This window comes from Silurus aristotelis (assembly GCF_946808225.1).
Source record: "Silurus aristotelis genome assembly, chromosome: 25".
Taxonomy (NCBI): Eukaryota; Metazoa; Chordata; class Actinopteri; order Siluriformes; family Siluridae; genus Silurus; species Silurus aristotelis.
Window position 1 is genome coordinate 6,274,828 of NC_139598.1, and position 16,683 is coordinate 6,291,510.

Below are 16,683 nucleotides of genomic sequence, written 5' to 3' on the forward strand. Positions count from 1 at the left end.
AAAAAAATCTTGAATAATTTCCAATTTCTTTTTTGCATGTGTGACTTTATTTCTTGCAATTGCGATTTCATTTCTTTTAATAAAAAAAAAAGTCGGAATTAGGCAACCTTTTTAGTATGTAGTAAACAGGCTTCCATACGTACATCAGAGATAAACCTATAGGAACTAACTCCAAATGTATATTCGCAATATATTAATTTTTTTGTAAAGCTGCTTTTGGGACAGTTTTATTTGGTAAAAGTGGTACAGAAATAAAAATGTCTCGGATTGAACATTTTAATATGAACATGAACATAAATTGAACATAAAAGAATGTTACTTCGGGTATATTTGTACCATTGACGTGCGTTGGTTGAGAGTGGACCTCTTCAAAATGGCGGAAGTAAGCGCCTGCCTGTAAAGCTGCGTCTGTTGAATTTAGACCTCTCCAATATGGCGGGGGCGCTGACGTCAAATAGTATCTCTCACTAGCAATGGCGTCCTCGCGTTGCTATAGTTACCGGGCTGTTTATATTTCAGTGTCCGTTTATGGTGCAGGAGAAGGCCGGATTGAACTCGCAGAGGTACGTTTTGGAGAAATTAAGCTATTTATTAATATTTTTAATAGCATTTATGTGAACCAATATCATTTAACTTACAGTTAAACCGTAAACCTATAAAACATACTGTTTTAAAGCTAATATAGTGTTAATGTAAACGTTTTTAATATAACATGAATCTATATAGTCTTTAGTTAGACCTTAAAATATTCCATGCAGTTTTAAATTAAAGCCCTAAAGTGTTTCAAAACCCCAGTGTTCAAGTAACCTATGCAGTGTTACATTAACACAATCACTGTTACAGAATTCCATGCAGTGCTCAATTATCTCTGCGTTACAGAATCCGATGCAGTGTTCAATTATCTCTGTGTTACAGAACCCCATACAGTGGTAAATTAACCAATAATGTGTTACAGAATCTCATGCAGTGTTAAATTAGCCCCTCAAGTGTTACAGAACCCCATGCAATGTTACATTTCCCCATGCAGTGTCCCATAAATCCTATGCAGTGTTAAATTAACCCACTTAGTGTTACAGGAATCCATGCAGTGTTAAAATACCCCCCAAAAAATTGTAAATCAGCCAGTGTAAAGTCAAATTAATTCTAACCACAGTTAACACAGTGTATGTTGTATTGCATGTTACAGTTTTGGTCAAAGATTAAATTAAAATGGCAGATTATTGTTCAGCATAACGCATATAGGCCATCCAGTCAACACTTGTATAAAGAGTTAATGCTAATTGAACACATTGTTTATATCTAAAAAACATTGTATATCTGTTTTGTTTTGGTCCCACGACCATCTAATAAAGAAATAGATAAGTAGGTAAACAAACACACAAATTAATGAACGAACATACATGCAAAATTTTTTTTTACTTGAATTAAACTATGAAAAATTTGATTCCGTTTGAAATGAACCAATTTGGTGTTACAGACACACATGTATTGTTCAGATCGCAAATGCTGAGCTATTTTATGAGTTGCTCAGTAGCTCCTAGTTTTATAACCACAATGACTGCATAAGACTGTAGAAAGAACATTACTTATAATCTTACATCCCAGTGCTCATGTTAGTTCTCACTCTCCAGTGTTCTGTATTGCTTAAAGACTATGATCACACTCTTGGTTTTCCTCGCCACAGCTGCTTATCAGGGATAAATGCACACCATTCACCTTTAATGATGATTTTTGTAAAGCTGCTTTGAGACAACGTTTGTTGTGAAAAGTGCTATAAAAATAAACTTGACTTGACTTGCGTTAACCCTATTCAATGTTACAGAATCCCATGCAGTGTTTAAATAACCTATGTAATGTTACAAAAAGCCATGCAGTGTTCAATTAACCCATTCATTGTTAGAGAATCCGTATTGGCCACTTTTCAAAAAGAGTTAATGCTAATTTAACACATTGTATATCTTTCAAATATGAGGTATGTATTTTTATTTTTTTTTCCAGACTGAAATGCATTATGGCCCAACTATCATCCAAATGTCCCAGACGTCCACCTAAATCAGTCAGAGGCATTAACTACATAGAGAGGCAAGTCACAAGTGTATGCTAACACTGGCTGATGTATTGTGTGTAAAAATGGGTTTAGTCTTTTCTAGGTCATTTTAAAACATATAAAGCTGTAGAGCAACAGAATAAAAAAGTACATAAACTAATTAAAATGTAACATAGTATGTAAAAATTTCTGTGCCAGTGTTTTCAAATATGACTGGAAAGTGTTAATTTAGTTAGCATTAAGTACGTTTTGTTCCCCATTAGTCATTTTTTTAACAAATCAGATTTCAGTCATCGAATATGTCTTAGCAGATGAGCTACACAAGGTAAATAAATAGTTGAAGTAAAGTTAATCAGTATATGTCTTTTCTGTTTTAACTTGACTGGGATTAGGATGCCACCAGAGATCACTGAGATGATTTTTTCCTATTTGGATGAAGGATCTCTTTTTTGCCTTAGCTTCGTCAACAAGCATTTCCATGAACTGGCTGAAAACAGGTAAGTTGGAGTTTTTTCTGGGGAAAAAAAACATTTTGTTTCTGCATCAAGGCTCATATCCTGTGCTTATTTAAAAAATGTGCATTACAGTTCAACTTAGCATGCGAAAGGTATGCAAGGTAGATTAATAAGACCAAGAAACTTAATGCAAATTAGGTAAATTATGTAAGGATGACGTGACATATCCAAATATCGGGCTTCAGTGAATTACTCAGATCAGTCCTACAGCACAGATTGTCTGTTCTCCCCAAGACACATATGATCACATCTTCATTTCAGTTTCCACCTGCGCTTAGTCTATATTTAATCTCTGTTTGTGTGCAAACATGGAATTTTCTTGTCACTGTTGTTCCCTAGATTTAGCTAGTATATTAACCACGTTTTAATAAACGCTTTTCAATAGAACGTTAGCTAAATTTATAAATGCTGTGTAAACTGGTAGGAGCATTTGTTCTGCTCCCTTATGTGTTGCGTACTGCTTTTTAAAAATATATGAGCAACAGCTTTGTTATACTTTATATTTTCTTTCTTGAATATGTGATTTTGTAAGTGAGCAGCAATAGTTCACATTAAGTCACTGTTTAATGGCCTGGGAAGTCCTATATGTTTAGTAAAAAAAAATAAAAAACAGACATTTCTTTTACTTAAATAGGTTTCTCTTTTGCCCTGTAAAACAAAATTTCATTTGAGCTGCAGCTCAGGAACATAAAATACATCTTCACAGTTCGAATCTTACAAACTGAGTTTATTAAATTTGAGGCTTTTTCACTATGATATATACAACATGATCAAAGTGTAACATTTACTATCTAACCAGGCTGAGAATAATTTTTTTTTCTGCTAAATAGATTTTCTAAAACTGATCATCTGTGCCACATTGGAAATTCAATCACATTATATATATATATATAATGTAGCAGTTTTGAAAATGTTCACAAAGCAATGTAACAGAAATAAACCAATTGAAAATATACATTCTAAATCAATAAATGATCAATATAAAAAAAAAAAATTACATATCCTTAATATTTTTGTGAAATGTATTTTAACTTTAAACTTTAGTAGATGATGCAGAGGAGGAGATGGAAAGATACCAAACACAGCTAAAGAAGTGATTCCAGTTATTTAAGAAGGCTGCCTTCATAACGCTCATACTGTATCAAAACCTTACTAAAAAATCTAATACAGTTTGAAGCAGATACAATAGGAAAAAATGTAGACTGAGCCACTTGCACTCAGTCTTGCAGTTCTAGAACTAAAGAGGCGAATATCTGATACTAAACCATTGTTTTTCCCTTACTGACTCTATTTGGACCGAAGTGACCATTATTTAAATGTGATCCCCTCCAACCATTCACTTAGTATAGGCATGAAATCATTAAGTAAATGCATGCCAATTTTAGACACACAAAGGAGCTTTTAAATCAAATTATTTACCACTTTTAATTATGAACTGTCAATCCCCAGTGTCATGTGGTATCACTTTTACACCTGGTACCAAGCAAAATCGAAGACATCCAGGCTAATAAAGGAAGTGACAGATGGAATGGACATGGGCAGCATTCAGGAAATGCCAAATGGATACTGGAGGAGACTTTTCTTTAAAGAACTGATTGGTCATGACGGAAGTTGGAAATGGAAGAAAAAACTAAGATCCATTAATTTTTACACCGGACTGCCAAGTCGAACAGCTAAAGTTATCAGGTGAGCAACAAAAAAATGGACCTAAATTATGCGCTAATACGTGATTTGTTCCCTGTTTAAACATTATGTCTAGGTTAAATCAGAGCTAAGTGTACAGTGCAGTAGCTCATTATTTATACAATATTCCAGAGGTCATGTAAGAGAGTAAGGTAAAATAAAAGTCTGCAAGTAGTGTGTAAAATCTCACTCTCTCTGTCTTTCTCTTTTGCTCCCACTTTTGGAGATCACCAAACACGCAAAGAGACTCTAGAGCTTTTTGTCAATCATGATCATTCACTAGGTTAGCACTCACTGAGAAATATAGGTGCATTTCAAGGAAGATTTTCTGCTAAATCTTTAAATGAAAAGACGCCTAGAGGCGATCCCAGAAGGCATTGCTAAGTAGTAAACGCTGAAGGTTTGAGATATTAGCCAAACATGCCAGAGCCATCCAGCACATTTTGCTAATTGGGCTCAGTCTAATTAGGATAAATCTCAGGAGCGATCATGTGGCTCACACATGGCCGACTCTGTTTTGTTTTCTGACAGCAAAAATGCAGCCGCTCCAAAAGCCAGAGTCATGTTAAAAGTCTCTGAGGTTCAGCCTGTGGTTTCAACTCTCTGCTAATTAGTCTGAGATTTGTGTGTTTGTGAAGTATCAGAAGTATCATTCTGACAGTGGTTACAACTGGCTTTTCTGTCCTGTCTTTGTTTTAGTAAAGAGAATCCTAGCTGTAAAGCATAGTGAGATAGGTATAAGGAAAGGCAGTCATACTTGGACAGATAAACAAATATAGACAAATATGCTGACTATATAAGCGGTTATAAAATTGGTAATCCATGGCTAGGTGTGCATTACACAATTTTAATGCATGATACGGAACCTCGTAGAACCAGTTACCTCTACGGAGTGCATTAAAAGCGGTGCAACACACATCTAGCCATAGATTATTAGCATTGACAAGCAACGAAAATTGGGCTGAATGGATAAAAATAACGGGCGATCGTTAATTTATTTTTAGTTCATTAGTTCTTTTACTTACGTGTTATTAGAGTTAGAATTATTCCTGTTGCAGTTAAAACACAGAGATAAATAAAATCCTAAAACATATAAACATCCAGTAGTTGTATATACAAAATACAACTTTGTGCAATAAATAAATCTTAACAAAATATTCAGATAGACCATGGTATAAATATAGTATAGCTGTGAAATATATATATATATATATATATATATATATATATATATATATATATATATATATATATATATATATATATATATATATGACCAGTGTTAGGCAGTAACTAATACTGTAACGTGTTTTTTAAATAAAGTAACTCCGTTACCGTTACCGTGTGATGTGTTACCCGTTACTTTTTTTAAATGAATGAATTTCGGCTGAAGTGTAGCCTACAGTCTAACCTGTTTACAGCAGTGACGCATTGTAGGATTGGTGGATGAACCACTGTAAACACGAAGAAGACGCACTGTGGGCGTGTCTCCGTTTATTCAGGTCTGTGCGGCAGTAATGGCGAGTCGAGGCGAGAGCAAGACGAGTTTCTCAAAGTGGAAATATGCTCATTATTTCACTTTAGTTGAGCATTAAGACAAAAATGTTTTAGTCAAATGTAAGCTGTGTCTTTCTGGTTTGAAGATCGTATCTACTGCGATAAACAGCACCTCCAATCTGTCGAAGCTCCTCCAGAAGCTCCATGCCTCGACGAAGCTAGAAGCTAAAAGCTAACCCAGTGTTCTGTTGTACATTGTTGATAGTTTTCATACTTCAGCTGTGAAAGGAACATTTTTAAATGCTCAACACAACAGCTTTTATGATGCAGAAGCCACTTTAGTTTTTGATTGTGAATATATTATTTAACTTGTTTTGTTATTTATTTCAGAAATCCTTGTGATATATTCAGTTTGTGTTGGTCTGACTTAAATAAAATAGTGTTTAAAAATTACTTTGTGTTTAAGTCAGTTTGGTGTTTGTAGACCATAACACATAAAGGGGCATTAATGGGAACATTAAAGAACGTTCTTTAAAAAAGTAACTAAAAAGTTACTTTTAACTGTAACGCATTACTTTTTGATGTTAGTAATCAACAAAGTGACAGTTACTTTTTGAATGAAGTAACGAGTAACTGTAACTAGTTACTATTTTTTAGTAACGAGCACAACACTATCTGACAGATATATAACACAGTAATAGTAAAATAATCAAGGTCCATCCGACTCTAAATGTACTTGTGTTTTTATTAAAGTTTCATGAATGAGGCCCAATGCCTCAGACTCTTTTAAGGTTTTATTGAAGGCCACGTCTCGGATCCTCTCAACACTCGTTTGGGGAAACGAGGAACCCAAGCGCACCTGACTATCCTTGTTGCCGTTTTAACCTCTGATTAGTGCTGCTGAGTCACTCGATTTCTCAACCCCGAGGTCTTGTGCAGTGAAAGTAATTGTTCTACCGCTCTGAAGGTTTTGCCAAATCGTGGAAATAAATTGCTTGGCTCTGTCCTCGTGCCCAGACAAATCCCCGTCGACTCTTCGGGTTTACAGAGGCACAGAAGGATGAGATTTACCTCCGTAATAATAGTCTCCACACTCTCCGAGACACAAACAACAGCTATTAAACCTCGATGGGATTTCAGCACTTCTGCCTTGATTTTCTTTCACTCTGATTGATGTCACAGGGTGCCGCCGCATCGTGTTAGCTATTTCCTTAACTGTATGCTTCGATTCAGATCTCAAGTGGCTTTCTTCAGAGGTGGCTTTAATCTGTTAAATATATTATAAACATATAAATGGTCAGATTATTCAAAGGATATTTCAGACAACAATTAAATGTGCAGAGTTCTACCTTTAATTCAGCCAGAAAAATATAATATTACAAAAATCACATTTCTTTTTGTGTTGTCCTGGGTTGTCTTTCTTGTCACCAGGGATCTTGAGCTCATGTGGGAGATCACAGTGAGGGATGCGAGAGGACGTGAGAACAGAATTAAGCACAGTCACGTGTACTTCAACCGAGCTTCTCTGACTGTTGTCTGGAATTCAGGAAATTGGCCGATCCTGGATAAACCCACTCCACTAGAGATACATGGAGTGAGGCTTTTGCCTATTTACTGTCCATCCACATGGCGGTAAGGCCTTATTTTTTTCTTTTTTTTTTTTCGCAAAGCTCATTTTAATAATAACTAGGCAAAGCTTATAATTACATCTTATTCAAAGAGCATTGAGCAGATTGCATTTCTTTACTGCATTGCATTGAGTAGATTAATATCATGATCCTTATATCAAGCCAATAGTTTTTTATTTTTTTTATCACATACTTTATTATCCCAGCACATTGAAGGTATAAATAAATGGGATGATATTATAGCTCCACTTTTATTTTTACATGTGTTATCCATGATAGATAGATCACAAATTTGGTCATGTGATATAGGGGATCGAGGGAGCAGATTGGTCAGAAATGTTTCATTTTCATGAGCGCTCAAATATAGGTGGCTATAAATTATATAGAAGTCACTCTCCTTCCGGTTCATAAAGGGAATTTGATATCCTCTTATTTCCTTTTTAATTTATAAACCTTTTTGTACAAATTATGTTTAGTAAGCCAGTGTCTTTTAAGACTTCTCTAGTGATGTAGTCGAGCATGATAACTTGAATGCTTCAATGTTTGATTCATGTTTATATATTTTTTATTACTGTAGACCAGGGTGCAGATCCCTCTTAAAAACAGTGGTGGTGAAGAAGGAAGGTGGGAAAGTGCTTGCTTCAGACAGGATCATCTCTCTACTGTACATAGAGAAAGGTGTAACTATTGGAGTTTGGCAGGTATGTGCACACTTTACCTCTGACATCAGCTTACAGAGTTTATTGTTTTTTTTTTGCATTTCTAACACCAACACAGTAATATAAACTCAACTAGGCTTTATCAGGGACGGTTAGTTTCATATTTGTAAGATTTGCTCTCTTAAAATTAAAAGGGAATGTCATTTAAATGATTCCCACTAATGTTCCCAAAACCCCACCCCCAAGGATTGCAAAACACGTTTTCTGTTTAATGAGAAACCTTTAAGGTTATCACTTATTGTTTATTTATTCGTTTGTTTGTTTGAAACTTGAATTTTCTGTCAATTACAACCATGTAAAGAAAAAAACACACTACAAACACACACTACTATAAACTCCAGTCAATCTGAAGCAATCTGTGTATTTTTAATCAGATTAATTTAATTATTTTAAATAGTATGGAATGGAATCAGGAACACACTTTATTTCTCAGGTGACTCACTTTTCCCTTGTAAAAAAAAGAGAGATAATAAAAAGATAATAATTACAGTAGGTTTGATATAACCTACATATAGATAAGCCAAATACATGTAAATTTAAATTCTATGTTTATTATATGTGTATTTCTGTAAAGCTGCTTTGGACAATGTCCAATGTCCATTGTCAAGTCAAGTCAATAGGCTTTTATTGTCATTTCTACCATTAACAGTGGTGCACAGTATACACACACACACACACACACACACACACACACACACACACACACACACACACACACACACACACACACACACACACACACACACACACACACATATATATATATAGATAGATAGATAGATAGATAGATAGATAGATAGATAGATAGATAGATAGATAGATAGATAGATAGATAGATAGATAGATAGATAGATAGATAGATAGATAGATAGGCTCTGTCTAATGTGCCTATATAATTGACTCTTTTATTAATTAAATAGACGAATGTATGCACCATACTGGCAACCTACTTCATCCAGGACACCACAGGGCCGATCTCGCCAGAGATATCTCTTAAACCTCTCAGTGACTTAATTTTATTTCTGGCATGATAAAATCTAACAGATATTCTATTAAAGAACAATGTTAAATTCTGTGCTCTGTAAGAGTTTGGATATTTATTCTTTCTTTTTTATGCCAAGTACATGATTTTCACATAGTTTGTACAAGGACAAATAACCAGCTAACTTGCATGTTTGCACTGATGTGTTTATTTGTGTTTGCATGTACAGTATTGTGACTGAGAATGGATTTTAAACCAAAAAATATTCAGCCTTGGCTTGTTGACTTACTTTCTTGTGTCCATTAACTGGCTTTTTCATTTCCAGTGTATTATACTCTCTGGTAGCAAATACAATATTTGGAAATATTTATGTTGTGGAATTATCTTAGACATGATATAAGCACCATCTGTCACTTTTTGCCTAAAGTGATCTCTCTGAGCTTGTATCTAATACTAATTTAATAAAGTTTTACAGTTACATAAGTTCATGCACTTTTTTTATTGGTATTGGTTTCTATGTTTATTATTATTTTTTAGAAGGATCAGGAAATTGCATTTGTCCTAGTGAACCTACATTATCACAAACTTGTGGAAAGACATTTCCGGGGGTCATCCACCATGTATGTATTGTTTTATTATTATTATTATTATTATTATTATGTATGTATTATTATTATTATTATTATTATTATTATTATTATTATTATTATTATTATTATTATTATTTATTCTCACTGAGTGGAGCCTGAGTAGATTAGTTGCATGACACCTCCATCTTCTGGTGATTCAGAATATTCTCACTGCTCACACACACACACACACACACACACACACACACACACACACACACACACACATTCTAAATGAATAATTTTTCTTATAGAGTTTACCCAGATTATTGAATCCAAATGTTGGTTTTAGATTGTAATTTGATTTAAGATTGTAATTTGCCACAAATATAATTTTGTATTATTCCTTAAATTTAACCCAGTTTTGTATTTTGGATTGTCCCTATAATTTCCTACAGATATAATCTTTGGATTATGCCTCTTATTAAATTCAGATATAGTTTGGGGGTATAGTTACCCCTCTAATTTTCCAACAAATGTAATTTAACCCACATGGGGCTTCTGGGCTGTCCCTTGAATTGAACCCAATTGGAGTTTCAGATTATAAATTTTTTAATCTAGATGTAGTTTTAAATTGTCCCGCTAATTCGGGTTAAATTACACAGACAATCCAAAACCACATCTGTTTTAGAGTGTCTGTCTAATTTAACCTGGATTGAGTTTTTTAATTATTTCTCAAATTTTAGTCTTTATGTAGTTGTCCATAACTCGCATTTAATCCAGATGTGGGTTTTGGGTTAATATCAAATTTAATTTAAATTTAGGTTTTTGATTACCCTAACAATTTAAAGATTTGGATAATGTTATTTACGATAATGGAAAACCCATATCACGATTCAATTTGAGATTAAACCCCAAATTAATAATAATCTAGACAGATCATCCTAAACCCCCATTTGGATTACAATTTACATTTTGTATTATTGCATTCTTATTCAATACAGATTTAAGTTTGAATTATCCTAATTTAACAGGCCTGGGTTTAAAATAGTGAATGAATGCACTAATATATTAGATTAACACATTACTAAATGTAAATGTAAATATATGCATTGTTGTTTAGATTTAACCTTTTACCCCTAATTCTTCTCCCTTTCCCATTTTTGCTCTTTCCCAGTCCGTATGAGCCAATAGAAAGGCAAGCCAGTTACAATGACATTGATCCTGAATATGGCTTGCATGGATACACTTTGCACTTTGAGCTGCACAACGGAGAGGAAAGCATTGCATCAACGAAATTTGCTCAGCTATACTGCAGGAAAGGTGCTGTTGGAACTATTTAAATGATAAGGCTAAAATTAGTTTTTTATTTATTTATTTTTTTTGCAATACAGTTATATGGACTAATTTTGTGGACACCTGACCATAGAAATCAAATATGATTTTGTACACCCACATTTAGTCCCTATATGCTATTATATTGAGCCCAACTCTTCTGGAAAGATGTTTCTCTAGATTTTGGAAAGTGGTTGTGGACATTTGTGCTCATTCAACAACAAAGGCATGAATTCAACAAAAAAGTGCATTCCAATTCATCCAAAATGTGTTCAGTTGGGTTGTCAGAGCTCTATAGCAGGCCACTCAAGATGTTCCACTTCAAACCATGCAAACCATATTCATGGCACTGGCTTTGTATACATGGGATTTGTTATCCTGGAACTGGTTTGGGTCTCATAGTAATGTGAAGGGAAAATTTACAGTGCACCTGGAAGGTTTTAACAGCGCTTCTCTTCCAATTACAATGTGAAAAAAGGATTTTTGAATCATGTGTACATAAGTATTCACAGCCTTTGCTCAATACTTTGTTGAAACACCTTTGGTACCAATTACAGCTCCAAGTCTTTTTGAGTATGATGCTACAAGCTTGGCACACCTATTTTGGCGCTGTTCTCCCATTCTTCTTTGAATAACTGCTCAAGCTTCATCAGGTTGGATGAGAAGCATCAGTGCACAGCCATTTTCAGATCCCTCCAGAGATGTTCAGGTTCAAGCCTGGGCTCTGGCTGGGTCACTCATGGACATTTACAGAGTTGTCCAGTAGCCACTCCTTTGTTATTTTGGCTGTGTGCTTAGGGTCCTTGTCCTGTTGGAAGAGGAACCGTTGCCTCAGTCTGACATCTAGAGCTTTCTGGAACAGGTTTTTATAAAGGATGTCTCTGCATTCATTTTTTCCTGTATCCTGAGTAGTCTTTTAGTTCCTGCCACTGAAAAACATCCCCACAGCATGATGCTGCCACCACCATGCTTTACTGTAGAGATGGTATTGGCCAGGTGATGAGTGGTGCCTGGTTATCTCCAGACATGACGCTTGGCATTCAGGGAAAAGAGTTCAATCTTTGTGTCTCATGGCCTGAGAGTCCTTCAGGTGCCTTTTGGCAAACTCCAGGTGGGTTGTCATGTTCCTTTTACTGATGAGTGACTTCTTACTACCCACTCTACTATGCAGGGCTGATTGGTGGAGTGGTGCAGAGATAGTTGATCTTATGGAAGGTTCTCCTCACTCCACAGAAACATGACTTAGTCAGGGTCTTACAGAGTAACAATCGGGTTCTTGGTCACCTCCCTGACTAAGGCCCTTCTCCCCCGATCGCTCAGTTTGACGGGATGGCCAGCTCTAGGAAGAGTTCAAACCTTTTCCATTTACGGATGATGGAGGCCACTTAACTTTCCCCAGATCTGTGACTTGATACAAGCCTGTCTTGGAGGGCTACAGACAATTTCTGGGAATTCATAGTTGGTTTGTGCTCTGAAATACACTGATAACTGTGGGACCTTATAGACAGGTGTGTGCATTTCCAAATCATGTCCAATCAACTGAATTTACCACAGGTGGACTTCAATCAAGTTGTAGAAACATCTCAAGGATGATCAGTGGAAACAGGATTACACCTGAGCTCAATTTTGAATGTCATGGCAAAGGCTTTGAATACTTGTGAAAATGTGATTTTTTTTTTTTTTTTTAGTTTTTTTTAATAAATTTGCAAACATTTCAATCTTTTTTCATTATGGGGTGCTTGTAGAATTTTGAGAAAAATAATGAATTTAATTCATTTTGGAAAAAGGCTGTAACAAAACAAAATGTAAAACATCCAAAGACGTCCTATACAATTGTGTGCCTCCAGCTTTGTGGTAACAAATTAGTGAAAAACCACAAATGGCTGGAAAAACTAAGGTGTTCCAATATTTCTGTCCATATAGTGTATATTATAACTGCTGACCTACTTTGATACAGGATCAGTAGAGTGTGCTACAGAGCTATATTTTGCAAAACCCAAAGAACAACCCGAACATACTGTTTGATTAGTGATGCAAAATAATTGGAGGGGTATTCTTATTTCGTCAGCATTGCATGTAGGTTTTAAAGAGATGACAATAACGGACATTGTAGAGATTAAATTAATTATTCAGATTTACAAACATTTTTTATAGGGAGATTTCCCAAATGACTGATCATTTGGTTTACTTTTAAAAATAATGGATTCTCTTAAAAGAAATGGAACCTGGGTATTTTTTTTTTTATTTTTATGAAAACCGATTGAATTAAATCAGCTCTTAGGTTTGAGCATAGATTTTTGGACTTTACACTGTAACTTCTGAAGCCATATGTGAGTGTGTTACCCGCCCAAGTTCATTTTTAAATGTTTTAATTCTCAAACATGGCTCAGAGGAAAGAATGCATAAGAGGCAGGCTGCCATAATATATATTTTATTTTCATTTCTTTTTTCAGATAAGATTTATGGTGAATTCATCCGTTTGCATGTTATCAGTGCAGAAAACAGTTCAGGACATACCCCTCTGTGTGAAAAAATCCGCCTGCCTTGGCAGACCGAATCACTACAGGGACACATTGAGGTATCATATTAATTTAAACCTGTATTTTATTTATTTATTTATTTATTTGGATAATTATATAATTTTATCTAAATGTATTGTCAGATTACCTCCTTAGTTCTAAACAAATTTGGGATTAGATTGCAGTCACTTACATTTATCCATTATCTAGCCACATTTATTTTATCCAGATGCAAATTATACACATGCACATGACTATCAATCAGATCTGATGCAAACTTCATTATCTTAATCCAGATTTCTGTTTAAATTATTCTCAAACTGAATCTGTAATTCAGATGGGGCTATTTACACAAAATCCTTTTCAGATATACCAAAATGTTGAATTTTGTCTCCAATGTAAAATTGTATTTTGTTTTATTTTTCTCTCCTCAGCAATGTTGCATGTTCACTCTCACTGTTCTTACTGAAGCCCAAAAACCATTCTGGTGCGTTACTGCTCCTGTAGCCATTACTAAATCAAACCGCCAGGATGTATCATTTGACTATGATGCTGAGAGCTTCTTTATGGAATATCAGGACTCTGATGGAAAGCTAGAGATCCAGTTGGAGTGGATAGAGAACCAGAAACAGTTTGTCATGGTTAATATGCTTGTCTTTCTTTCCTTAAGAAAAGTTAACAGCCACTTTCGATGTAATTACATTCCCAGGGACATTTAAAATAAATGCAAAATAATACATACATGAGGTGCCTGCATATTTTTATATACAAAACTGTCTGGGAACCTTAATCATATTGACTGTGTTTTGAATTTTGAAAACAGTACGCCATTTTCTATTAGGGTTTGCCTGTTTCTAAATTCCCACAAGAAACCAGTTTGCGTTACGGCATTACTGTCGTTTAGCATTATCAGCATTCCACTTAGACGCTGATGTCTTAAGACAGTTGTTTAATGTAATAGCTCTCGGCTGGAGGAGGATTTTATCGCTGACGCCACGGCATGCACACACCGTTAAAACAACATTTGGCTGCGATTAGTGATGGAAAGCTGTTTTGAGGCATAAACAATCCCTCCGGTTTGGGGCGTAATGGGATTGCGTTTAGTCCTTAGAGGTCACTTCAACCCTAAAACCCCGGCTCTTTATCAAAGCATGCTGACATTTCCATTTTTTTCAGCACATTGTTAGGAGGTGTGCAGTCGTAAAAACAGCTTCTGTCGCAAACGTTAGGGCCAAAAAGAAAAAAACCCTAGTAATTAGATTGCTGCTCGTGAGAAAGTCGTACCTGAAGGTTAACTATCCTTTATCTTCGAAATGTATTTTTATTGAACCGTCGGACAGTTTATTAAACTTTTCTGCTAGATCATGATAATCCAAGGCCTCTTTCTAAAAATAAACAAACAAACAAGCACTCTCTGCTAGGGTTTTTACTTGCTATTAGTCACCCGGAGACCTCGAGTAATTTTTCATAGCCGCATATGAGTTATTTGGTCCTTCCGGCCTCTGTAATGCTGAACTACATAGAAAAAGAAGGTATAAAATACATGTGCTTTGGGATAGGTAACACAAAGTCACTTGATAAACAAACATCATTAGTATTGCATTAACATGTTGCATGTTCCTAGCTTATACAATAGCTAGCAAACAGCCTGCTGGATAATAGAGTAATTAGTGGTTGAAAACATAATAGAGCATTTTATGAAAAGCTAAGGAAAGGCTAAGTGTATACTAATACATAAGTAATAAATAAAATACGAAAGGGCGATGTCAGCGATTTCAATTGTTTAACTTGTTAACGAACCCCAGGTCATGCATTTCATCTGATTTGAATCCAAATGTATTGGAATGTCAATGAAATAAGATCGTTTCTGTTTGAAATTATGCTGTCATGGCTAAAAGCAGTTATGCTCTTATGGCTATAAGCAGTCTTTCCTTCTCCAGACTCCATATTTATAAGATAGAGGGAAAAAAACAAAGCTGCTTGTTTTACAGAACCCGAAAAGTGCACTTCACTCTCCTGAAGTCCCATGTTTTCCCCAAGTCCCAAAAGAAAATGTTACGATAAACATCTCCTTACAGAAAACCTCACCTCGGTTTTATTTGTTAAATAACAATAGGCTTTTAAATATGTCTATGATTAGACTTATACTATAGCACAAAATGTACTGTATGTGGACACCTGGTCAGGTATACCCAACATGTGCTTATTGCTTGTTCAGATTAAAATCCTTTTTGATGTTATAATAACCTCCACTTATCTGGGAAGATGTTACACATAGTCCACATACTTGTGTCTATTGTGGGCATATAGGGCAGCTTAACCTCCATAAATGTTTCTGTGAAACAGTTGGCAATAGAAAAAGAGCTGCTGTTCTTGAAAATGAAATAACTCCTGACAAGGCACATTTTTTTATATATAAAAATCTGGTTTAGGGCATCATGTTTTTTTTGTAGTAACATCTGAAGTCTAAATACCTATGTAGTAAATTTCAGTACTTCAGTAGTGAACATCATGTTGGTAGAGTGACATAGTGTTAAATGTGTTCAAGTGTTAAACCCGCACATTTTTGAGTCATAATTAATAATGTTGCATAAAGACACTGTAAATTGTAATCAACAGCTGTTTTTAACAGCTTTCATGAAGTCATGTTAAACAATGTTCTGAAAGTTCATAGTGTTTTTTTCTCGGTGCACTGCTGCTTGTAACTTCTGTTTACATTGGCGTTTCTATCCAATTAGATTTCATTCGTCACATCACAAGTTGTGATGTGACGAAGTTAAAATACATAATAATAAAGCTGTTGCTTTAACCAATCAGATTTCAAGTTCTAGCAGGCGTCCAAACATGTCGGTATTTCACCTCGAAATTAATTTGGTTGCAGATATATAAGGACATGAAATCAGCTTGAAATCTGATTGGTTAAAGCATTTCACTGCATGTCGTACTCATTATGAATGTGTACGTGATAAATAATATTTGTTTTGATCTGATTTCATTTGATGTTATTAGAAGGACATTTACAAGATGGACTTTTTAAGATAAGCTTGACATTGTTAAGAAAGATCAGCTAAAACAGTTCTAAACAGTTTATGTATGTGGGAGGTGCAGCTGTGGCTGCAGTGAAAGGAGACTCCTTTAGTCTTTAGGTTTCTTGAATTTTTAATGTTAAATAATTATTGTCATTTATGT

General features: G+C 35.0%; 1 protein-coding gene across 2 annotated transcripts; it reads left to right on the plus strand.

The window, feature by feature from the left end:
* The first annotated feature begins 477 nt into the window (after positions 1-477).
* On the plus strand, positions 478-15,469 carry fbxo15 (F-box protein 15). 2 transcript variants are annotated; one of them, XM_083530303.1, is made up of 10 exons: positions 478-563; positions 1,999-2,082; positions 2,440-2,544; positions 4,012-4,248; positions 7,174-7,374; positions 7,948-8,071; positions 9,609-9,691; positions 10,818-10,963; positions 13,429-13,553; positions 13,929-15,469. In XM_083530303.1, the coding sequence occupies exons 1-10, from the start codon at positions 529-531 to the stop codon at positions 14,211-14,213; spliced, it is 1,425 nt and encodes a 474-aa protein (XP_083386429.1). In that variant the 5' UTR covers positions 478-528; the 3' UTR covers positions 14,214-15,469. The 2 variants fall into 2 exon arrangements, with proteins under 2 accessions (XP_083386429.1, XP_083386430.1); XM_083530304.1 differs by having other exon boundaries at positions 9,612-9,691.
* The last annotated feature ends 1,214 nt before the right edge of the window (positions 15,470-16,683 follow it).

Excerpts from the sequence above, each read along its gene's own strand:
- fbxo15 (XM_083530303.1), top strand. The coding sequence starts at position 529 with ATGGTGCAGGAGAAGGCCGGATTGAACTCGCAGAG. Across the intron at positions 8,072-9,608 it reads TAACTATTGGAGTTTGGCAG|AAGGATCAGGAAATTGCATT; the intron begins GTATGTGCACAC and ends ATTATTTTTTAG. Across the intron at positions 13,554-13,928 it reads CACTACAGGGACACATTGAG|CAATGTTGCATGTTCACTCT; the intron begins GTATCATATTAA and ends TTCTCTCCTCAG.